Below are 25,363 nucleotides of genomic sequence, written 5' to 3'. Positions count from 1 at the left end.
ACCGCAGAGCAGCAGCTGGGGCTGCAGAGGGAGGCAGCTGGGGAGGTGGGCCTCAATTTGAGGCTATTTTTAGAAATTGGAGGGTACAGCTCATGGGATGCATTTCCAATTCCTAATCAAATGCTCATTTAGGGACATAACTCTCAGCCCCCAGGACCACAGATGGCTCTTTGGCCACAGTTTAGACACCACCGATCTGAGTCATAAGAAATATAAAAAACCAACAAACACCATAGAGCACATGGTCTTGCAGTGCATGCATTTGGTTTGGATTTTTTAAGCCTTAAGGATGAAGCCTGGTAGGTGTAGATTTATAAGCACACAGTAAATAAGCAGCCATTCAGACTGCTTTGGACAACAACACTGTGGCCCCTGGTGCCACAACCCTGAAACCAGCTTTTGTTTCTGTTTATAGAACTTTAGATCTGATCTTTTGTGTTCTAAAATTTTATTTCATTCATCTGAATGTGAAATAATGATCATGGGCCTGAAGTGGCCCTCTTTGTACAGATTTTAATGAGTGAACCATCAGGGTGTTTGCTAAAAATTTCAAAAGCGCTTAAGTGACTTAGGATATGTCTACATTACACTAGAGGCCCAGGGTTTAAACTCAGGCTCAAGCCTAACCCTCCTGCCCTGTACAGACAAATCACACTAACCCAGGGGCCAAGAGTCCATGAGCCTGAGTCAAGCTGGTGGTATCCAGAGTTCAAGCCCTATTGCTTTGCATTGTAGATGCACCTCCAGTGGATTCATGTGAAGGGAGTCCTCCAAAAATATTTCAGAATCTCACAAGCTAAATGGGTGTCCTCTGGACAGTCAGCCTTGGAGGACAGTCAAATTTTCCCATGCTGTACTACGAACAAAGGACTAGAGCAGCTTCATTTTGGGAGGGTGGTCGGAAGTTTGAGAGGCTGAACTGAGGCATGACTAATGTAGATGTTGGACCCAGAGTTTAGCAGTTCCTAATCCGGGATTCTGTGTGTGTAGGGCTTGAGCAACTACAGGCCAAAACCCAAAAGTATGCTAACTAGAGTTCTGCTAACCCTGGGCTTACATCGCTGAGTAGAAGTATCTTTAACTATTTCTGAAACTGCTGCTTCAGAAAGTTTTATCAAATCTAAATTGTAACTTGTTTTGGTCAGAGAGTAGCAAAAATTAAAATAGATGCGGATTGGTCCCCACAGCCACAATCAGAGGCACTCGTCTGTAGAAAGACAGCTAGTATCCTCAAGGGCTGAACTAGTGCAGCCTATGAGGTATGTATATTTGGCACCAAGAAACTTCATTTCTGCTGAGGAGTAATACTGCTCTCAGTTACCAGGGTAAGATCAGAATTGATCTCATTAAAGTTATAGGAATTGCACCAAATCTGAGCTCGTAAACTGGTCCAGTGGGTTTAATGTCACAAAGTGACTTATTCTCAAATCGTTATTGTAAACCTGTCATTATACATCAAAATGTTGGTCCATATCTAGACCCAGATGATCTATGCTGACTTACACTGGCAAAGGATATAACCATCTCCATGTAAAGGTTCATTTAAGAGATAGCTCCTTTGAGATGTTTTTAATGATGTTATCAGAGTGAATATAGTGTTTTTAAGAGAGAGAAAAAATAGCATTGACCCACTGTAGCATATCTTCACGTGAGTCCACTGGAAGCTGAATAAAGTACAGTAAGACCGTCTTTCTCACAGCTTTGGGGCTCTTTTGAGACTGTCAGACATGCACAAGAACAGTCATACTAGGTCAGACCAAAGGTCCATCCAGCCCAGTATCCTGTCTTCCAACAGTGGCCAATGTTAGATGCCCAGAGGGAGTGAATAGAAATAGAATAATAAAGTGATCCCTCTCCTGTCATCCGTTTCCAGACCCTGACAAACAGAGGCTAGGGACACCATTTCTACCCATTCTGGCTAATAAGTATTGATCGACCTAACCTCTATGAATGTATCTAGTTCTTTTTTGAACTCTGTTGAAGTCCTGGGGCCTTCACAATATCCACGAGCAAGGAGTTCCACAGGTTGACTGTGCTCTGTGTGAAAAAAAAATTCATTTTGTTTGTTTTAAACCTGCTACTATTAATTTCATTTGATGACTTCTGTAGCTGAATTACATGAACTGTAGAATGGTTTGGGGAAGTGAATAAATAGGGGCCATATCAAAGCCACTAAATTTACCCACACTTCTGTGATCCCACTTAGTACAGGTTGAACCTCTCTAGTCTGACACTCTCAGTACCTGACTGGTGCTGAACCAGAGAATTTGCCGAACTACAGGAGGTGAATATTGTCTAGCAGCATTACCAACACTTCCACTGCTTACTGAAACAAAAGACAGGACTATGCAGCACTTTAAAGACTAACAAGATGGTTTATTAGGTGATGAGCTTTCATGGGCCAGACCCACTTCCTCAGATTAATATGTGGAAGAAAATAGACACGGCCATATATACCAAAGTGATACAATCAAAAAAAAGTGAACACATATAGAATTGACAAATCAGATTTTAGAACAGAGAAGGGGTGAGGGGGGAAGGTTAGTGTCTGTGAGGTAATGACATTGGGGTGATAATTGGGGAAGCTATCTTTGTAATGGGTGAGATAATTAGCATTTTTGTTAAGACCCATACGTAAAGTGTCAAATTTAAGCATGAATGACAGTTCTGAGGCTTCCCTTTGAAATCTGGAGTTAAATCTCTTTGAAGCAATATGTATGTTTTAAGGTCATTGAGAGAATGGTCAGTCTGGCTAAAATGGCAAGCAACAGTTTTCTCTCTGTGAGAGAGCCTGATGTCTGTTTTATGTACATTGATTCTTTGGCGAAGTGTCTGAGAAGTTTGTCCAGTATACATAGCAGACGGATACTTTAGGCACATGATGGCATAAATTATATTTCTGGATGAAATTTAATTTCCTACTGAGGTTTAAAGCTTCCATTAATCTTTGACTAGCTATTCCTTTGTTTCCTTTCTGATCTTTCTTTCTCCTAAGAACTCAGTGTCCTTTTTGTTATCATTATAAATACTTTAATTATTATTTAACAGCTGCTGCGCACATAAAAAGATACATGCTCTTACCCAATCTCTGGATACTCTGAGGAATTCCACAAATGAGAGTATACATGTTTCTAAGCATGCTTTTTTGTTCTTGCCATTTATTTCATCTTGATGTTTCATTATAGGGAATTTCAAGCTGGTTTGTGGTCCCATTAGATTACAGTCTCCAAAAACAACATTGGTACATTACAAATGCAGACAGTAGGAAAGTGATCTTTAAAAATAAACAAATTGCAGGCATCAAGATAACGTTTGCTTTGTGGAAAGTATCAGATGCTTAGAATGTTCAGTGGCTATTTATAAAGCCATTTCATCCTACTGCTATACATGCAAAATTAGGATTCACAGGATAACAGCTCTTTGCATATGTAGCAGTTGAATCTGAAAAAAATCAGACTAGATAGAATTTTAACTTTAGTCATTTAAAAACTGAAATTTTCCCCAAGTACCTCAACAGCATCAAGATATCAGTACCTTCCTTTGCACTGATCATACATAAAAATTGTTTATGCATATTGTTAATGTATTCCTTTTGGTTCTGCTCCAGTTAGATTAAGAAATGGATCAGTTTTCTCAAAGAGCCAAAGTACATCTAGCTGAAAGCAATACAAAGAGAATAAGGATCTCGTGTAAGAACATAAGAATGGCCATACTGGGTCAGACCAAAGGTCCATCCAGCCCAGTACCCTGTCTGCCGACAGTGGCCAATGCCAGCTGTCCCAGAGGGAATTAACTGAACAGGTACTGATCAAGTGATCTCTCTCCTGCCATTCATCTCCACCCTCTGACAAACAGAAGCTAGGGACACCATTCCTTACCCATACTGGCTAATTGCCATTAATGGACTTAACCTCCATGAAATTATCTAGTTCTCTTTTAAACCCTGTTATAGTTCTAGCCTTCATAACGTCCTTAGGGAAGGAGTTCCACAGATTGACTATGTGCTGTATGAAGAAGAACTTCCTTTTATTTGTTTTAAACCTGCTGCTGCCCATTAGTGGCCCCTAGTTCTTGTATTATGGGAACAAGTAAATTACTTTTCCTTATTCACTTTCTCCACACCACTTATGATTTTACATACCTCTATCATACCCCCCCTTAGTCTCCTCTTTTCCAAGCTGAAAAGTCCTAGTCTCTTTAATCTTTCCTCATATGGGACCAGTTCCAAACCCCTTACCTTTTTGGTTGCCCTTCTCTGAACCTTTTCTAATTCCAGTATATCTTTTTTGAGATGAGGAGACCACATCTGTATGCTGTATTCAAGATGTGGGCGTACCATGGATTATATAAAGGCAATAAGATATTTCTGTCTTATTCTCTATCCCTTTTTAAAACAAAGTCTGTACTCTGGATGCTATGTGATCATGTGTTTTCTTTCAGTTCCTAATATGAAATTATCAAATTGCTGAATTAAAGATATTTTCTACCAGTTAAACAGATCAAGAGTACACAATGCACTTTAGCCAAAGATGAAGCAAGATGTCCTCTTGAAAATTATATTACAGAAGCATTCCAAAATAGGTCCCAGTATATAAATGCTGTTGTAGATTATGTCTGTACAGTTTTCACCATGACATTTTTATAACCAGAAATTAGAGTAGTAAAGGGGTGGGATTTTTTTAGAAGGACTCAGCATTGGCTTAACTCTGCCCCTAATGAAGTCAGTGGCAGGTTTACCATTGTATTGAATGGGAACAGAGTTTCAACACTTCTGAAGATCCCAACATTAACACTCCCAAACATATTAAATAGCATTAATTCCTGAAACAATGAGTCATGTTCCTTGTGGAATTGCTTCTTACAGTACAGCCATCTCAGAATCAATGTCATTCTTATATTTAGAACACCTTCATGATATGTCAGATTGTGTTTGCAAACTACATAACAGTTCTGATTTCTTGTTCAGATTGATGTTCTTGAGACCATTTTGCAGTCTGTCCCTGAGGTAAAAACTGATCCAGAGCCATCAGAAGAAGTTGAGGGAAAGCCAAAACAAACAGAATCTGAAGAAACAGAGCAGTCTAAACTGCCTGTATACCTTACCCAATTTAAGGTAAGATTTTCTTTCTTATAATTTTTACCAAGTTATAGTTGATTTCCGCTATAGATAGCAGTAAGTAAATATGTTTTCCTTTTATGCTGAGGGACTGGTACCCCCACTTGCATCAGTAATGCTACCTGGCATTTTTAAAATTGACACTGAATTACATTTTTATTGCTCAAACAGGAAATTGCCTTCAAAGAAACAGATGCTCAAGGCCACTTGTCTATTTTGTCTGTCTGCTGGGATTTTATCTCCTCTTTTCATATGTCAGACTGATAAATCCAAATCCTGTTAGCAAAAATGGTGTGTCATTACAGATCTATTATTTGACCATATGTGGGTGCTTGCTTGTTAAAACAAATGTCGTTGGTCTGACATTGTCCAGTATTTGTTGCCCATTCAGTTTGTTGTCATTAAATATGACTGTTATAGCCTCTAACTTCAATCAGGGAAGTTATCTTCCCCCACACACTCCTTTTAGTAGTAGTTTAAAGACAACAAATGTGCACAATACAAATTATAAGACTAGCGTCTGCAGTGAAAATCCATATGCACATATTATGGCCGTGTGTATTTTTTTTAGTGTATGAAAACCTATGTAAATGTATTGCAGACATTAGGATTCTGTCAGGTTGCCCTCAGTCTGGCAATGTCTGGGCAAAGCCCTGCCTTAATAATACTCAGACTTTGTAGAGCAGTGGTCACCAACCAGTAGATCAGGATCTACTGGTAGTTCTTGGAGCCTCTGACAGGTGATCCTGACTGGTTTGGCCAGGAAGCTATCAAGCGCTGGCACTTCAGTTGCCCCTCCACCCACTGTCCTGCTGCTCCTGGCCTCTGCCTTGGAGCTGCCCCCTGAGAGCCTCCTACTTGCTCTGCAGAGTGCGGGAGGGAGAAGGGGGGGTACTGATGTCAGGGTGTCCCTCCTCCTCCCACTTCTGTACCCTATCTCCACACAGAGAGAAGGGGATTGAGGGAGCTTGGCAATGCAGATCTCTGTCACTCACACACTGTGTGTGTCTGTCATTCTCACAAACACCAGCTGTTGTTTCTTCTCCTCTCCTGACCCAACACATACGTGGGGGGGGGAGGTTGTTGTTACTACTTTTACTATTTTGCAAAGTGTTTTATATTGGGTTTTGACTGGTCTGTGCATTTCATAATTTTCATTTCTCTCTTACGCTTAAATTCAATTCTTTGAGTAGTGAGTTCTAAAATGCCTAACCTGCTGTGGCTGGAGCAATTTTCTCTGTGGTAATTGCTGCTCTTGGAAGTGGCTGGCATGTCCCTGCAACCCCTGAGATATGCAGAGCAGGGGGTTTCCACATGCTGTCCTTGCCTGCAGAAACCGCTCCTGCAGTTTCCATTGATCGATAACTGGGAACTGTGGCCAGTAGAAGCCATGGGCTCACTGCCTCTGGTTGAAGGGCAACACATGGCAACATGGAGCCATTGCTGTACATGCCAGCTGCTTTCAGGAGTGGTGCAGGGCCAGGACAAGGAGTAAGCCACCACCCAGAAGCCATCTCAGTTAAATGGTGCCCAGCCAGAGCCTGCTTTCTGCCCCAGACATGAGTCCCACTGCACCAGAACTCCTTCCCAGAGCTTGCATCCTGAAACCCCTCCTGGACCAAGCCTGGAGCCCCTCCCATACTCCAAACTTATTGGCCCAAGACCAGAGCCTGCACCCCAACCACAGCCTGGTGAAAGTGAGTGAAGATGGGGGAAGGAAGGAGTATGGAGTAGCAGGGTGAGGCCTCAGAAAAGGGGTGGAGCAGGGGCAACGCCTCAAAGAAGGGGCAGGAAGGAAGTGGGAGAAGGGTATTTGGGTTTGAGGGAGCTTTTACATTGCACTTAAATTGAAAAATTGATCTTGTGGTGAAAAAGGCTGGAGACCACTGGTGTAGAGTTTCTCCTTTTTCTCTGATGATATTGGCTTGTGTTTTTCCAGCTGAAATTCATCAGTTTTATTGTTCATACTCTTTATAGAAGGATGTAGCTGATGATAATGGTGTCTGTGTGCTGCATTTTTCTTCCATGTTTATTTCAAGTAATTACTTGGACTGTTTCATACTTGGACTTGCACTACCTGGTATTTTCACACATGGTTTTGGATTCCTTTCTGTGGTTGGTATTCAAAGGGGCTGTTTTTGGAAACTGCATAAATAATCCTTTTCAGACTGGCTAACAAGGAAGATGTTTGGCCGAGTGGATCCATAGAGGTGCTGAGTGCCTCATCTCTACTAAACGGACTGGGAGTAAAGGACACTCACTACCTTCCAGGATCAATCACTTAGTGCTATGATTTAGACTGTATATCACATTGTTGTCTTTGTAGTAATTACACCTTTTCAGATACCATACTGAGGCCTACAGTTCAGTACAACTTTTCTCCAGTAACTCTTTCCAGCTGTTCAAATGATCAGTGGGCAGGGCTTTCATTACATAAAGGCAATACAGACAGCTTATGCGAGGCACCCAGCCATACACAAACCATTCTGTCTAAAAGCAGTGTTCCTTTTTGGACTGTCTGTATGCAGAGCCCAGGGGAACTGTTTTAAGAATCAATTATTTATCTATTTACAAATGCCTTCTGGCATTTACAGCCTGCCATTTTCCTAAATGAGTTTCATTTATGTACTAAAGTATTTCCGGAGAGTCCAAGAGTTCCGTTGTTTTAGGTGATGGAAGATCATCTAGTGCCTCATTCTTTTGCCTTTCTTTTTGTTTAACGTTTTGGCATGCAGCTGTCCATCTCCTCATTTCTCTGCACTCCACTCTCCCTGGATATGCAGTAGGAAGAGTTTTGGAGTGATTTTTAGCAGTTATATTTAAAAACAAAAAGATAGCTAGTTTGGCAGCATGGAAGTAGCTATCAGGAATGCCATCCCCCACAACCAGATATGTACAAACTCATCACATTTCTCACTGACATTCCAGTTATATTTACTAACAATATTACAAACAAGAGCCCCATATGTTCAGATGTGATCATGTATTTGCATAGTCTGGTGACTTCCAAGCAATTGTTGATCTTTTGTCATATTAGAGTTTTACTGAAGCCACTAGCTCAACTGATTAGTAAAACCTTCCATCAGTCCAGTATGTAGTGTTCAACCCCGCCTGCTCCCCCACCCCCAGCATCCCTTGCGGTCAGGCAGTCTAGGAAGAGCAGAGGCTGCTAAAGGAACACTGCAATCTTCTGTGCACTTCAGAGCTGAGCTCCATGGCAACTTTCCCTGCAGGAAGTGAGGGGGGAAAAATATTTGAGCAGAGAGAGAAGGAGGAATGTGGTCAGTGGGTCTGCAAACAGTGTAGCACACAGTACTGCTTGGGAAGTTGCCTTCAGCATGCAACAGGCGCCTTAGCTCAGCTGCCTAGGTGCTCTTATCTGCCTTCTTGTTTGGGAGTGAAACACACCCACCCATATTCACACCCCAGCCTCCACCTCCTCCAGCCTTTGTGCAAGGGGGCATCGCAGAAACAGTGTCTCCTCTTCAGGGTACACAACTATTTCATGAATTTCCTAATAGAGGTTCAACTCCATGAAATAGATATTAAAATTGTACTTATTTTCCTACAGCATGAGAAAATGGGATCCTTTCTGAAGGAAGAGCAAAGGGCGAACATTTACTTCATTATTTTTTAGCTGCTTGATGCCATGTCATCTTCCTTCTCCAGAAAGCCTCCCTCCCCTATTCTCTGGAAGGCTGCACTGACAATGACATTTTCTGCTTTAATGATGCAGTATCACACTGTTCCTTAAGCTTCCAGAAAGCCATAAATGACCCCTCTGAATTATCTAAATCTTGAAGCACTTAAGCAAATGAATATTTTTGTGCTTCTCTTGGGTACGCCGCAAGAAATACTGTACAGCCAATATATGAGAAAGCTCAAGAAAAAAATACTACCTGGCTTCCTCACCAAGTTCTGCTGTTAACTCCACTGGTGTAAGCAAGCGTAGAGTCCATCTCTGAATTAACAGTGCTAAGGCAAGAACTATTGCAAGAATAGCTGAGCTTCAGATCACATTAGTTGGCAAACATCTGTAGTGAAATGTAATGTTTCACAATGGCTGCAAGGACTCATGGGAGCAATTTTGTATGCCATTATTAAGAGACTATTTAAATGATTTGCATCTGTTGAAAGAGATGCTAATAGAGGCAATCCAAGGCAAATTCTTACATCAGCCTTGGCTTAAAAACACCAGTCAGGTGTTTCAGTTTACATTTGTCTTAGTGGACCGGTCATCTATCATTTGATATTTAAGATTTGTATTTATGGTATTTCGCTTTAGTTTTACGAGTTAGGTCAACTCCAGTATTTACTGGAATTAAAAATTGATTATCTGAGCTTGTTTAATGCCAAATGAAAGCTAATTTAGAAGTTGTGTGTTTCGGAAGAATGGCAAAAACGGACAGTTAATATAGCGAAATCACTTTGCGAAGATAAACGTATAAGTTAAATTGTACCCTAAGCATGGCACAATCAACAGTTAAATAAAAACAGTCATTTTTTTCAGGAAATCATGTGGACATTTTGTGTCTGACTGGATTTTTTAAACCCTTTTTTAATGACAGAATCTGTATTCTAAACTGCATTCGCTTGACAAAGTTGAATCTGAAAGCCTGTTGACCCTGACCACCCAGCTTGTCAAGGAAAAACTGCCTGCATGTGAAGTAGAAGACATTGCAAAACATGAGCAGAAGCTAAAAGAATGGGAGCAGGAGCAAGCCCTTCTGATGGAGAGAGAAAAAGAGATGCGCAAGAAGGCTAAGCAGGAGCAAGAAGCTAGGAAATTAGCTAAAGCATCTACTTAGTATTGCAACTCAGAGACTGCTGTTATGCTACGAATTTTTCTGGTAATAAACTTAAGCACACACCATTTTTAATACTGAAGTGCAAACCTGCTGTAAATGTGACATTTACTGTATGCAAATTAAACTAACTCATTGTTTGCATGTGTTTTGCATTTTTTTGGAGTACATGTGCAGTGTATCAGGAGAATGAGCAAGAGAGAGAAAGATGGCTTAAGACAAAGAAGGAAACAAAATGAAGCAAAAAGCAGTTTGTAATTGGGTACAGGACATTGACACAGGAACAAGTTTGAAAAGAAAAAGAAAAAAAAATCTGAAACATCTATAGGCATGTCCGGTCTTTTCTTTCCTGTGCTTTATTTTTATTTAAGGTGCATCTGGATCATTTCCATAGGAGAAAGGAATCTCTATGTCTATTTTAAACCTGAGAACCATCAGGATTAATATATTAATCACTCAGAATTCTTGTTTAGAAAAAATGAACAACTCTCAACTTGGGAGCTTAAATTGAGACACCTTATTTTAAAAATCTTAACCTGTTTGTTTACTATTTGTAAAGGTACCAAGCCTCGTGCTTTATAAATGAATAAATAAACTTCCACTAGCCCCCTTTCACCTTTCTAGGATCAGTGAAGTGGTGCTCCCAGCCACACCAGAAAAGGTAGCAGAGAGCCTCATGCTGCGCATGCCTGCTTCCCCTCAGTTTCTGGGCACCGCTGTCCCCTTTTAGTCCCAGTTCTTCCCTGGCCCTACACTGCTTATATCATCTGCTCTTCACACAGGTGCCAGTCTTTGAGAGGGTCAAAAAGCAGGTAGTGTGCCATGTTGTGGGCATAGAGAAGAAGAAGATTAGGGCTGGAGGAATCATGGCTAGCCCCCCCTTCCTGATGTACAAAATAAAGGACAATTGTGTTCAAAAATAGAATCTCTCTTTATTGAACAAAACTGGGGGAGACTGGGAAAAGGAGGTGGGAGAGGGGAAGAGAGAGGGTGGGAGAGGGGAGGGCAACTACAATGATGAGCGGTTTGGAACAGGTCCCATATGAAGAGAGGCTAAAGAGACTGGGACTTTTCAGCTTAGAAAAGAGGAGATGGAGGTGGGATATGATAGAGGTCTATAAAAGCACGAGTGGGGTAGAGAGGGTGCATACAGAAAAGTTCTTCATAAGTTCCCATAATAGAAGGGCTAGAGGACACCAAAGGAAAGGAATGGGTAGCAGGCTTCAAACTAATAACAAAAAGTTATTCTTCACAAAGCAAATAGTCAACCTGTGGAACTCCTTGCTGCAGGAGGCTGTGAAGGCTACAACTAGAACAGAGTTTAAAGAGAAGTGAGATCAATTCATGGAGGTTGGGTCCATGGAATGGTATTAGCCAGGGGGTAGGAGTGGTGTCCCTGCCCAAAGTTTGTGGAAGGCTAGAGAGGGATGGCACAAGACAAATGGCTTGGTCACTGTCTTTGGTCCATCCCCTCCAGGGTCCCTAGGTTTGGCCGCTGTCGGCAGACAGGCTACTGGGCTAGATGGACCTTTGGCCTAACCCGGTACGGCCATTCTAAGCTCAGGGTCGGGGGTCTCAGTGGACCACCTTGATTTTCATGCAGACCTGCTCCTGGGTGGCCAGGCTGGCAGCTCTCCTGCCCTAGATGGCCACTTTCCTGTGCCTAGTGCGGAGGTCGTGGACAAGGTCCACGATGTCTGCACTGGACCAGGCGGGTGCCCGCCTCTTGCGGTCCCGGGCAAGCTCCCGGGAGCCGCCAGCCTGGTCCCGGGAAGAGGGGGAGGGCTGGGGGGCATCGGGTGGCTGGCTCGATCCGTGCCAGGTGTAGGGTCTGCTGGCTGGGTGCTGGCAGGCTTGCACCTGGCATGGGCACCGTAGCCAGCCCGTGCCCCTTTAAGGGGTCCAGGGCCGGGAGGGGGACAATAGAGTTTCCTTGGTGGTGGCCAGAGTGGCCACCAGGGAAAGCTGGGGAGATCTAGCCTCCCACTAGTTCCAATTAAGGGGCTACACACCCCTTAATTCGAACTAGTAAGTTCGAACTAGGCTTAGTCCTCGTGGAAAGAGGTTTACCTAGTTCGAACTAGCGGAGCGCTAGTGTAGCGCCTATCAAAGTTAATTCGAACTAACATCTGTTAGTTTGAATTAACTTTGTAGTGTAGACATACCCTAATAGCTAAGCACCTACTGCCAGAGAACCGCCCTCTTTTGTGGCAGGGCTGGAATTGCCTTCTTAGAAATAGGAAGTTCCAGGTTGGGGGCCCTGGTGCATTAGGGCCCAGCGTTGCCAGGTGTCCAGTTTTGAATCGTACAGTCTGGTATTAGCTTTCTGTCTGGGAAACAAATTGAGAACATACTGGACATATAAATTCCAGTATTTTCTAATTAAGTTTTTATTATTATCATGAGTATTAGTACGTAGTTGTGTACTGCCTGCCTGTTAGACACCAGTGGGATGGAATCCCCTGGGCCAGACTCGCCCATGTGCCCTGCCAGGACTGTGCATGGGACGGGCAGCACCTCAGGATCTGCGTGCACCCGGGCCAGTCCCGTTTCTCGCCAGCTGGTCCCTTCCCCTTCCCCCTGGTGGCCAGTTCCCTCCCAGCCAGCTCCGCTCCCCCTGGTCTTTTTTTTGGCATCCAATAACTGTGGACGCTGTCTTTCGAAAAAGCAGATCACTTTTTCATTGCGCTTTTGTTGTACAGACGTTCTCTTTCGAAAGAAGATTTTCCGGAAGATCTCTTCCAGAAAAGCTTCCGAAAGAAGACCGCAGTCTAGACATAGCCCCAGTATATAGCAAACATCATAATACTAGAGTTGTATTTGCATGCACAGCCTCTGAATCACACATGCAAAAAGGGGGCCAGATAGCATCACCATGTGCAGTCACCCACTTCACAAGCAGAACTGTGATAAGTTTCTGTACATGTAGAGGTATTGCCACATTCAGCTGGCTAGTGTTTGGAAAACACCAGCATTCTGCGGGTTAAAGTTAGTTCTTTTTAATTTGAAACAGATCACTAATTCAAATTCATGGCAGACACCAAATACTTGAGCTATTAGGTAAGCAAATCTGTTGCTCGCCCTACCCTGTTTACTGACAGATCATTTTCACCCTAACACTAAAGGGCAAGATCGATTATTCACAAGAGAAAAATTATATATCTGTTTCCTTGCAGCTGAGTTAAATATTGTTCAACATCATGGAACTTACTAATCATATTTTAATAGGCTTGTGTTACTTTAAATAAGTAAACATACATCTGGTAACCAGAAATGTATGAGCTCAATGCTCCACACAGAGAGCTGAGAATGAGCCTCCTCTTAGACTGTAACTTACTGCGACAAAATACCCCATCCTTAACTCATACCTGGACCTTCACCATCTTCCACAGCCTCTTTGGGCCTTTCTGGCAGTACAAATGGGCCCTAAAGCTGGCTTCACTAGCCAAAATGAGGATCTGCTGGGTGTCACACAATCCTCAGTGTAGCAGGGGAGAGGAAATAAGGGCAAGAGGAAACATTGGTAAAAGCTCTTGTGGTGTTTATCATCCAATACAAGTTAGACCTAGCTTCAGGCAGCTCTGACCTATGGATGGGTCCTGCCCTGACTGTAGCTTGGCCAGTCCCAAGGCTCAAGGCACTGTGTCCTTGAAAATAATCAGAACTGGTTGTGGAGGACTAAGGGAGGTAAGTGATTGCCTGCACTGAGGACCCTTCACTGCGTATGCCTGGTGTGGGGCCCTCTAGCTGCTCTAGTGCCCTGCCATGAAACAACCCATGGGAGCAGCAATCGAAAAGGTAAGCAGGGCCCAAACCTTCCAGAACTTTCTATAGTAAAACGAGCATATTATACATCACCTGGAAATCAACTGGTGCCCAGTGCAGATTATTTAGCACAGGTGTAATATGAACACTCCAGGATACTTAATAAGCATCAGTCACTTTCTGCACCAACTGTGATTTCTGAATAGGCTTAAATTATGGTCCTGTATTGCTATATAACACACACTGCAGTAATCCAAGCTCATGGTGACAAAGGCAGGGTTCTGTACCTGAAAGAAAATGCTGCTGCCTTCGGAAGCACAAGAAATGAAAGGTGCTTTTGGCAAGTGCCCCTACCTGGATATCTGCCTGCAAGGGGATTCAAGAAGCCCCCTCTCTGTGAGACTGTGAGCCTAGATAAAATCTGTGAGAACATTCCCACACTGGGGAGTGAAGGTTGGGTTGATATAAACCCTGTTTCTGAACCGCAAACAGTTTGGTCTTCTCAACACAGATCCTCAGCCAGGTAACTGTCCTCATCACCTCACCTGCTCTGAAATTGCAGCCAGTCTACCTGGTTCAGAAGAGGTGCAGATTTAAAGCTCAGTGTCACAGCTGCTGCTAACTAAAAATCTCCACAGAAGGAAGAGCCCAGGAGTGACAAGCCATTGCTCAAAAAGAATGGTTACTTACCTCGGAACTGTGGTTCTTCAAGATGGGTTGCTAATGTCCATTCCAATTAGGTGTGTGCACGCAGCATGAACACACTGTCAGAATTTTTTCCCTCAGCAGTATCCTTAGGACCAGCGGGGAGCTCCCTGGAGTGGCACCGGTATATCGGCCCATATATACCCCTGCTGGCCCCCTCACCCACTCAGTTCCTTCTTACCGGAATACACCAGAGAAAGAGCTGCGAACGGGGATTTGGAATGGATGTGAGCAACACATCTCGAAGAATCAGTTACGAGGTAAGTAACCATTCTTTCTTCTTCGAGTGATTGCTCATGTGCATTCCAATTAGGTGACTCCAAAGCAGAACCTATGGAGGAGGGTCAGTTATTGAAGCTACAGAGGAGTAGAGGACCTCCCTGCCCGGGGCAGTGTCTTCCCTGGCTTGATGCGTTAGCGCATAGTGATTGGAAAAGGTATGGACAGAGGACCATGTCACAGCTCTGCAGAGGTCCAGGGTGGGAACCTGTGCAACGAAAGAGGTGGAGGCGGCCACAGCTCTCGTGGAGTGCGCTCTAAGGGTGGGGCTGGTACCCCCGCTAAGGCATAGCACTCCTTGATACAAGTGGTTACCCAGGAGGAGATCTTCTGGGAGGACACGGGCTGACCCCTTGTCCGTTCGGCTATGGCCACGAAGAGTTGCGGGGACTTTCTGAATGGTTTTGTTCTGTCTAAGTAAAAAGCTAACACCTAGAGTGTGTAAAGCCTGTTCTTTCCCAGACGTGTGCGGCTTGGGGTAAAATACAGGCATGGAAAATATCCTGGGAGGTGTGGAAAGAAGACACCACCTTGGGCAGAAAAGCTGGATGGGGGCAGAGCCTGACCTTCTCTTTGAAAAACACAGTGTACAGGGGATCCGAAGTGAGCACCCTGAGTTTGGATACACGTCTGGCATGTGTGTGCCACCAGGACAGACACCTTATAAGACAGGTATAGGATGGAACACGTTGCTACAGGTTCGAACAGGGGTCCCATAAGTTTGGAAAGGACCAGGTTTAAGTCCCACTGGGGGACAGGCTGGCGGACATGTGGGTAGAGCCTGTCCAACCCTTTCAGAAACCTGTTGACCATTGGGTTACCAAACAGTTTTTGCTCCTTCCCCTGGGTGGAAGGCCGAAATGGCCGCCAAGTGAACCTTGATGGAGGAGGAAGAGAGGTTCTGGAGCCTGAGGTCTAACAGGTAATCCAGGATCAAGGGGATTGCAGCCTGCCTTTGGTGTACCCCCTTCTGGGCAGCCCAGATACAGAACTGTTTCAACTTAGCCAGGTATGTGGTCCTAATGGAGGGCTTCCTGCTACCCATAGGACTTCCTGGACCCATTCTGAGCACTGAAGTTCCTCGGCCATTAGCCACGGAGCTTCCACGCAGTCAAATGCAGCGAGTGCAGGTCTGGGTGGCGGAGCCTGCCCGAGTCCTGAGTAATCTGGTCTGGGAGCAGCAGGAGGGTCCTGGGTCTCTCTCATCACAGCTTGAGGATGGTTGAGAACCAGTGCTGCCTGGGCCAGGCCGGGGTGATTAAAATCAGGAACACCTTGAACTCCCGAACCCTGAGTAGGACCTTGTGGATTAGCGGGAATGGTGGGAAGGCATATTGTAGGCCCTGCGGCCCGGGGAGAAGGAGGGCATCTCCCAGTGAGCCCTGTCCCATGAGGGAACAGAATCGGTGGCACTTCCTGTTCTGCCCTGTGGCAAAGAGGTCCAGATGGGGAGACCCCCCATGCACAAAAGATAGATTGGGCTACATCCCACCTCAGAGCCATGTGTGTCCTGCAAATCAACTGCTCAGTTTGTCCGCTAGGACGTTTTGGGAGCCCGGGAGGTACAAGGCCGTCAGGTGGATATCTGCCCCAATGCAAAGTTCCCACAGGTGAATCGCCTCCAAGCATAGGTGAGGGGAACGGGCCCCGCCTTGCTTGTTTATGTACGCCACCGCTGTTGTGTTGTCCGATAGAATGAGAACAGACTTGTCCCTGAGGTGGGGAAGGAAAACCGCACAAGCCAGTCAGACTGCCTGGAGCTCCCTGATGTTGATATGCAGGCATATCTCATCCACAGACCACATACCTTGCGTGTGAAGGTCTCCCAGGTGGGCTCCCCAGCCAGTGTCTGACATGTCTGTGACGAGTCGGGTGGATGGTACCAGCCTGGAAAATGGTACCCCCACGGAGACCTCTGCCTGGTTGGTCCACCAGTTCAGCGCGAGGAGGACGGAAGCGGGACTGTCACCACTCTGTCCCATGAACGGACGACCAAGTTGTGGGCTCACCATAGCCACATCTGTAGTGGGCACATGTGTAGCCTGGCGTGTTGCCCTACATAAGTGCAGGCAGCCATGAGACCCAGGAGGCACCTGCAAGTCCAGGCGGTGGTCACTAGAAAGTTCTGGAGCTTCCTGACTGCTGCCTGTATTGCGAGAAACCGGGACTTGGGTAGGGAGGCTGTCGCTGAGGTAGAGTCCAGGGTGGCTCCCACAAACTCTGTTATCAGTGTGGGCATTAGGGATGACTTTACTAGGTTTAACGAAAGATCTAGATCGTCAAAGAATGCACGCACTACGGTGATGTGCATTCACACCTGAGACTCAGAACTCCCCCTCAGTAGCCAGTTGTCTAGATGGGGGAACACCTGGATACCCCTTTTTCTGAGTGCAGCGGCTGCCACCGCCACACACTTGGCAAAAACCCAAGGGGCCGTGGAAATACCAAACAGGGGGGCCATGAATTGGTAGTGGTCCGGGCCCACAGTAAATCTAAGGAATTTGTGGTGGTGGGGGGCAATGGAAATGTGAAAGTAAGCGTCTTTTAAGTCGAGGGCAGAGTACCAGTCTCCGGGGGCTAGTGAGGGAATTATGGACGCCAATGTTACCATTTTGAACTTTGCTTTGGCAATGAAGGAGTTGAGGGCTCTTAGGTCCAGGATAGGACGCAGGCCCCTTTTGGATTTTGGGACCAAAAAGTAGCGGGAATAGGACCCCCTCTCCCCCGAAACTCGGGGGGAACGTGTTCTGCCACCCCATTGTAAGGAGGTGTTGGACCTCCTCTTTAAGCAGAGGCTCATAAGATGGGTCCCTGAAAAGGGACGGAGTAGGGGGCTAGAAAGGGGAGAAGAGTGGAAAGGGATTACATAACCCCTTTCCACTATCTCAAGCACCCAGCAGTCCAAAGTGACCAACCGCCAGGCTGGGATAAAGTGGGATAAACGGTCCCGGAAGAGAAATAGGGAGACTGGAAGGTTGCCCTCATAGGTCCCGTCAAAACCCCTGATGGGTACCAAAGGGTTTGTTGGGGGCCCCTGGTTGTGATCAGGGGTTGGGCACGGGCGATGCCTGTTGTTCCTGCTGTTACCACTTCTGCTTCTATGGCGGGAGAAGTCAGTACAGGGACCCTGGGGAGTTGCTCTAGGAACATTCCTAATGGGGAAAGGGCGCCTCAGGGTAGCCGGGGTGTGCATGCCCAATGATTTTAGGGTAGCACGGGTGTCTTTCAGGCCATGGAGCCTCTGATTAGTTTGTTCAGAAAAGAGAGGGGCCTTCAAAAGGGAGGTTTTGTATGGTGTTCTGGAACTCTAGAGGAACCCCAGAACCCTGTAGCCAGGAACTGTGGTGTAAGACCACCACAGAGGCCATTACTCGGGCAGCAGCATCCACCACATCTAGAGCCGTCTGGAGAGCCACCCTAGAAATCATTCTCCCCTCCTCGTGGAGAGCTTTGAATTCTGCGCAGGACTCTCGGGGAGTAGGTCCGTGAATTTGTCCATCGAGGTACAGGTGTTAAACGCACACCGGGACAAGAGGGAGTCCATGTGAAGGATGTCCACCGCGGGATCCAAGTCATAGGACACCCTATCCGTCTGGACTCCCAAACTTTGGGCCAGACGTCAGAGGGGGTCCTGGTGGGCCCTGGTGTCCATAGAGGCCATGGATGGTCCAGGGTCTCCCAGAGTCTCATCAGGGGAGGAGGACGATGATCCCTTTTGGAATTCCCCAACAGATACCCCCGAAAGTGCTGATCCTGCTGTGTGCCAGCGGACGAGTGTGGGGGAGGTTGGCTCACCAGAGCCGCACTCCCCAAAGGACCAGGAGACTTCTGGGCTGGGGGACAGTGACTGGCCAGAGGTTGGCGATATGACCAGTGGGGTCGCCGAAGGAGGGGCCCGAGGACCAGATGCGACCGAAGCCGACCTGGAAGGTGGATTTCCCTGGGCTTGGTGATATGCCCAAGGAGTCCAAAATGGCCACTGGGCCAGAGGTTGAGGAGGCCACGATTGCTGGAGCACCAGTATCGGGACTGGTCGTGTCCATTGCTGCTGGTATGGACGAGGCAGACTATGGTGCAGGGAGCGGTGCCGCAAATGGGAGCGGTGTCACGACTGGGACCGGGAGCCCTGAGAAGACCAGGTGGATTCCACCTCGGAGTCAGACATGTAGTCCGAGGCGGACCAGGGAAGAGCCGACGCAGACACTTGCGGCACAGCTACGTACCTGGCCGTAGATTCCGGCTTCCCACGGTGCCAAGGCGGCGGCATAGTGGTGCGGACATCCGGTGTAGAGGTAGGTGCTGGAACGGTGTGAGCCGGTGCCGGGGTATGATACCACGGTGCATCCAGTGCTGTGTCCTGATGGGGCACCGCGGGTAGGGATGCGCCGCTGGTTGGTGCCGCGGGTCGTGCTGGTGGAACTGGGAGGGGAGGGTGGTGGGTCCAGGCCTCCGGTGCCATGGTCTTGGGTTATTTCGATACCCGGTGCCAGGATGTCCTGGGTTGCCTGAAAGGCGTTGGAGTAGGGGGTGGTGAGGGGGAAGAGTCTATGAGCACCTTTGCTGTTTCTAAGGCTTCCTGTGTGGAGGGTTCAGGAAAGTCCTCCAAGGGGCTCGGTTCCCTACCCTGGGAGGAAGGTCCACCCGACCTGGAAGGTCTGGGCTCTGGACTTGCCGGTGCCGTGTGCCCCACTGAAGGGCACACAGAGGGCGCATGCCTAGCAAGGGACCATCCCCTGTTAGGCCTCCTCCTCTTCTGTGGTGCCGGAGACTGAGACCTGTGTCGAGGTCTCTGTGGTGCCGGTGAGGCACGGTGCACTTTGAGGACCCAGTGCCGACTTTGGCACCAGTACCGGCTAGAGAGCTACCTCCATAAGGATGATCTTAAGATGCGACTCTCTCGTGCGTTTCGTTCGCAGCTTGAACGCCTTGCAGATTTTGCAGCTTCAGCAAGGTGCATCTCTCCCAACCACTTTAAACACAAGGGCTACGTCTAGACTGGCCCCTTCTCCGGAAGAGGCATGCAAAGCAGGCAAGTCAGAATAGGGAAATCCGCGGGGGATTTAAATATCCCCCGTGGGATTTAAATAAACATGGCCACCGCTTTTTTTCCGGCTTGGGGAAAAGCCAGAAAAGAGCGTCTAGACTGGCGCGATCCTCCGGAATAAAGCCCTTTTCCGGAGGATCTCTTATTCCTACTTGCAAGTAGGAATGAGGGTCACCTCGGGGCATAGGCTTGTGGCACTTTTTTTTGCAGGACTTAAAGCCTTGCAGGCTGGGTGCAGCGGGAAACAGCAATGAAAACAACAAAGAACAACAAAAGAGTCTTTAACTTAACTGCAGGTACTTAGCTAACAGAAGACACAGAAACAATACTGAAGAGAACTATCGCTAAAAGTGCTGAGGGTTGTTCCAACGACCGTCACGGCGGTAAGAAGGAACTGAGTGGGTGAGGGGGCCAGCAGCAGTATATATGGGCCAATATACCGGCGCCACTCCAGGGGGCTCCCTGCTGGCTCTAAGGGTACTGCCGAGGGAAAAGCTTCCGACGACACGTGCACGCTGCGTGCACACACCTAATTGGAATGCACATGAGCAATCACTCGAAGAAGAACAACTATTTTCTGGGATCACTTAGAAAGGAAAAAACTGATTCCGTATATCCCTGCCAGGGTTTAAGGTCAGTCAACAACATTTCATGGCCAATGGTATTGAAGGCAACCTAAGAGATCTAAACGACTCCCTGTAGCTACTGATCTTTATCCATTTCTGGGATCACAAATTTGTACACCTGACACCCAGGCCTCAAATCTAACAGGCTCTGGCTAAGGCACCCCAAGAATTCCCGGCCTTAGCTGCACAAATTCCCTGCATCCTTCTCAATAATATTTCAGACCCAGAGTGAAAGGGGAACAAGCCATGATGGTCAGTGCTGACAACAGAGTGATAGCTAGAGAGATTGGCAGTGTCAAGAGCAGGGCTCTTGAGCAAGAATCTAACAAATGTGTCTTTAAAGGCTACTAGCAGTTTTTGTGCCAGAAGGGAGATACTAATAATTAGCTCCAGCAACAGTCCCTGCCCTTGCATTTATTAGCCACAACTGTCAGGGAGTGAACTCACAGTTCAGAGCCAGTGTGCAGAGACAGCACTTCAGCTCGCAGGCCTGGCCAACACTCCAGCAAAGCTTTCATTTGCTCCTAAGCGCAATTCAGCTCTTCCTGCTCCTGCTGCCTTAACCCGCAACACAAAATGGAGCTAACATTCCTTTCTGAGAGACACACTCAGCTAACTTGATCTGAGGAAGTGAGTCTGGCCCACGAAAGCTCATCACCTAATAAACCATCTTGATAGTCTTTAAAGTGCTGCATAGTCTGGCCTAGCTGAAACAAAAAACAGAACTAACACAGCTGCATCTCTATCACTTAGCTAACCTTGTCACCTGAGCCAGATTAAGGTTTTGCTTGGGCCCTGGACACAAATAACATTTGGACCTGCCCATGGATGGGGGGAGGAGAGGGAGAGAGACAGTTCTAATTTTCATTAGAACTTTAACTTTGCTGGCCTATTTGGTAAATATGCTAATGCATGTGCGAGCAGCTGTTCCCTGCCTGGAGGCATAGCCTGTGGCTCTGTATACTTAGTTGCCACACATCCATTGCACCCTGTGGAGTCCCACAGAACTCAGTGAGCTCTAGTGCCTTTAGGAAAGCAGTCTGGGCCATACAGTTACCTACATGCTTCCAGCTCCCATCCAACACACACCATACGATCCATCGTCTATAGCCAAGCCCTTTGATACAACCACATCTGCTCTAATCTCACTGACAGAGACCAAAAGCTTCAGGATCTCTACCAAGCATTTATAAATCTCAACTACCCACCCGGAGAAATAAAAAAGCAAATTGAAAGCCAGACGAATACCTAGAAACCATCTACTTCAAGACAGACCCAAGAAAACCAACAATAGAACACCACTTGTCATCACCTACAACCCCCAACTTAAACCTGTCCAACACATTATTAATAAACTACAGCCTATACTGGAACAGGATACCAAACTCCAAGAGGCTCTGGGAGACAGACCCATAGTCTCCTATAGACAACCACCTAACCTCAAGATGATTCTTACCAACAACCACAGTCCCAACTACGGGATGGCTTCCCTCTGCTCCCATTGAATGCTCTGTTCCCTTGAGACTTTCATCCTCCTTAAGAGCACTGGGGCACTCAGACTGGAGGTGGGACAGTACTACAGTGTCCTGGAAAGTCTCATCAACATAGCTCTCTAACTCCCTTAGCTCCTCCAGTTCAGCCACCCTGGCCTCCAAAGCCCGAACTCAGTCTCTGAGGGTCAGGAGCTCCTTGCAACAGGTGCACACATACGCCACTTGCCCACAGAGCAGGTTATCATACATGTTACACTCGACACAATAAACAGGATAACCCCCTCTCTGCTGCTGGGCTATCTCTATTTTTCTAATGAATAAGTTTAAGTATAAACCGGGATTCTTTTTAAACCTCTGGAGTATAGATTATTCTAAGAGTTATGTTTTAAAGAAGGTCAGAAGTCATTAGTGCCCTCTAACCTCCCTCTCCAAACTCTCCTGTTAGCTGTTCCTGGTCGCTGAGTCACAGGCTTATATAGCTCTGGTAGCCCCTCCCCCTGACTGAGGCTCAGCCAATTAACAGAGGCTTCTAGATTTCAAACCTTTTAGAAGCTCCTTCAAACAAACAAACACACACACACAAGCTCAGCACACTGCAAATAACTCCCCCACACACAAACACACACTCCAGACAGCCACATACCACAAGGGTCCCGTTTTTACTCCTCTTTTACCTGGAGAACTCCCTCTCCAAACTCTCCTGTTAGCTGTTCCTGGTCGCTGAGTCACAGGCTTATATAGCTCCGGTAGCCCCTCCCCCTGACTGAGGCTCAGCCAATTAACAGAGGCTTCTAGATTTCAAACCTTTTAGAAGCTCCTTCAAACAAACAAACACAAGCTCAGCACACTGCAAATAACTCCCCCACACACAAACACACACTCCATCCAGACAGCCACTTACCACAATGGTCCCGTTTTTACTCCTCTTTTACCTGGAGAACTCCCTCTCCAAACTCTCCTGTTAGCTGTTCCTGGTTGCTAAGTCACAGGCTTATATAGCTCTGGTAGCCCCTCCCCCTGACTGAGGCTCAGCCAATTAACAGAGGTTTCTAGATTTCAAACCTTTTAGAAGCTCCTTCAAACAAACAAACAAACCAAAAAGACAAACACAAGCTCAGCACACTGCAAATAACTCCCCCACACACAAACACACACTCCAGACAGCCACATACCACAAGGGTCCCGTTTTTACTCCTCTTTTACCTGGAGAACTCCCTCTCCAAACTCTCCTGTTAGCTGTTCCTGGTCGCGCCTCTCTTTCTTTAGTTGATTGCTGAGCTAGAGCGGAAAGCCAACAAAGTAACCAGGCTTACCAATGACTCTTTAAAATGTTTCCCATGTCATTTAGGGACAATCATCACGGTACAACTTTGCCTTGTTTCTTGCCATGTTTGTGAATCAGCAGCCAAGCTATTCTCAGCAGGCTTATGCTTGGCATACCACTGACTTACCTTAGGAGTGCGTACGGTGTGGTAACAGAACAAAATTGGCTCCTTATCCCTATAGCTAAACTATTATACTGATTTGAAATTTTAAAACCTCAGGAAACACTTAACCTGAGTAGTCTCTAGCTGGCCTAGAATGCACAGGGACTGCCATGTTGCCTCCCTCACCTCCTGCCCCATAATCTTCAATGTAGTACATTCCCTAGGTGAGCACTTATGGTACTCTTATTTATCATCCTCCCCTCCACCCCCGTATAAGGCATAGACAACTAGCCATAGATTGGAGCAGGTCAACTCTGTACTAGGGTAGTCAACGGCCCAGGCTGGCTGAAGTATTGCGACGCCACACATAAGAACATAAGAACGGCCATACTGGGTCAGACGAAAGGTCTATCTAGCCCAGTAGCCTGTCTGCCGACAGTGGCCAGCACCAGGTGCCCCAGAGAGGATGGACCGAAGACAATGATCAAGTGATTTGTCTCCTGCCATCCTTCTCAAGCCTCTGACAGAGGCCAGGGACACCATTTCTACCACCTGGCTAATAGCCTTTTATGGACCTAACCTCCATGAAATTATCTAGTTCTCTTTAAACTCTGTTATAGTCCTAGCCTTCACAGCCTCCTCTGGCAAGGAGTTCCACAGGTTGACTACACGCTGTGTGAAGAAGAACTTTCTTTTATTAGTTTTAAACCTTTACCCATTAACTTCATTTGGTGTCCTCTAGTTCTATTATGGAACTAATAAATAACTTTTATTTATTCGCCCTCTCCACACCACTTGTGATTTTATAGACCTCTATCATATCCCCCCTCAGTCTCTTCTTTCCTAAACTGAAAAGTCGTAGACATTTTAACCTCTCTTCATATAGGACCCATTCCAAACCCCTAATCATTTTAGTTGCCCTTTTCTGAACCCTTTCCAAGGCCAAAATATCTTTTTTGAGGTGAGGAGACCACATCTGTACACAATATTCAAGATGTGGGCTTACCATAGTTTTATACAGGGGCAGAAAGATATTCTGGGTCTTATTTTCTATCCCTTTCTTAATAATTCCTAGCATCCTATTTGCCTCTTTGACCGCTGCTGCACACTGTGTGGAAATTTTCAGAGAACTATCCACGATAACTCCAAGATCTCTTTCCTGATTTGTCATAGCCAAATTAGCCCCCATCACACTGTACGTATAGTTGGGGTTATTTTTCCCGATGTGCATTACTTTACACTATTTAACATTAAATTTCATTTGCCATTTTGTTGCCCAATCACTCAGTTTGTGAGATCTTTTTGGAGTCCCTCACAGTCTGTTTCTGTCTTGACTATCCTAAACAGTTTGGTATCATTGGCAAACTTTACCACCTCACTGCTTACCCCTTTCTTCAGAGCATTTATCAATAAGTTGAACAGGATTGGTCCCAGGACTGACCCTTGGGGGACACCCCTCTCCATTCTGAAAATTTACCATTTATTACTACCCTTTGTTTCCTGTCTTTTAACCAGTTCTTAGTCCATGAAAGGACCTTCCCATTACCCCATGGCAATGTAATTTACACAAGAGCCTTTGGTGAGGGACCTTGTCAAAGGCTTTCTGAAAAATCTAAGTATACTATATCTACTGGATCCCCCTTGTCTGCATGTTTGTTAACCCCTTCAAAGAACTGTAATAGATTAGTAAGACATGATTTCCCTTTACAGAAACCATGTTGACTTTTGTCCAACAAATTATGTTCTTCTGATTCATTTAATATTTCATTTGATTCTACATTATATTTCACATATAGTGCCACTCTGCCACCCACTCAGCCTGCTCTATTCTTCCGATATATTTTATATCCCGGTATGATTTTGTCCCACAGATTTTCCTCATTCTACAAGGTTTTAGTGATGCCTATTATGTCAATCTCCTCCTTTAATATGCGGTACTCTAGTTCACCCATCTTATTAGTCAGACTCCTAGCATTTGTGTAGAAGCACATGGCTTTCCCATTTCAGTTGCACCCAACAGATTCTGGATGCATCTGAAGATGAAACCCCCAGGCTATTATAGTCCAATGACATTCAAAAATACTTTACAACCAGGTGAAATAT

At 46.1% G+C, this 25,363-nt stretch overlaps 1 protein-coding gene across 2 annotated transcripts in view; it reads left to right on the top strand.

Annotated features, from left to right (window-relative positions):
- MRPS27 (mitochondrial ribosomal protein S27) overlaps positions 1-10,061 on the top strand; it is an 89,605-nt gene extending 79,544 nt beyond the window's left edge. For both annotated transcript variants that reach the window (XM_006124359.3, XM_075932242.2), the window contains 2 exons: positions 4,967-5,113; positions 9,685-10,061. In XM_006124359.3, the coding sequence (XP_006124421.3) occupies positions 4,967-5,113; positions 9,685-9,924 (387 nt within the window). In that variant the 3' untranslated portion in view covers positions 9,925-10,061. The remainder of the gene's footprint in view (positions 1-4,966; positions 5,114-9,684) is intronic.
- Positions 10,062-25,363: the final 15,302 nt, after the last annotated feature.

The sequence above is a fragment of the Pelodiscus sinensis genome, chromosome 6, assembly GCF_052426305.1.
Source record: "Pelodiscus sinensis isolate ZL-2025 chromosome 6, ASM5242630v1, whole genome shotgun sequence".
NCBI lineage: Eukaryota > Metazoa > Chordata > Testudines > Trionychidae > Pelodiscus > Pelodiscus sinensis.
The sequence above is the reverse complement of the archived record's forward strand: the minus strand, read 5'-3'. Positions and strand labels throughout refer to the sequence as shown.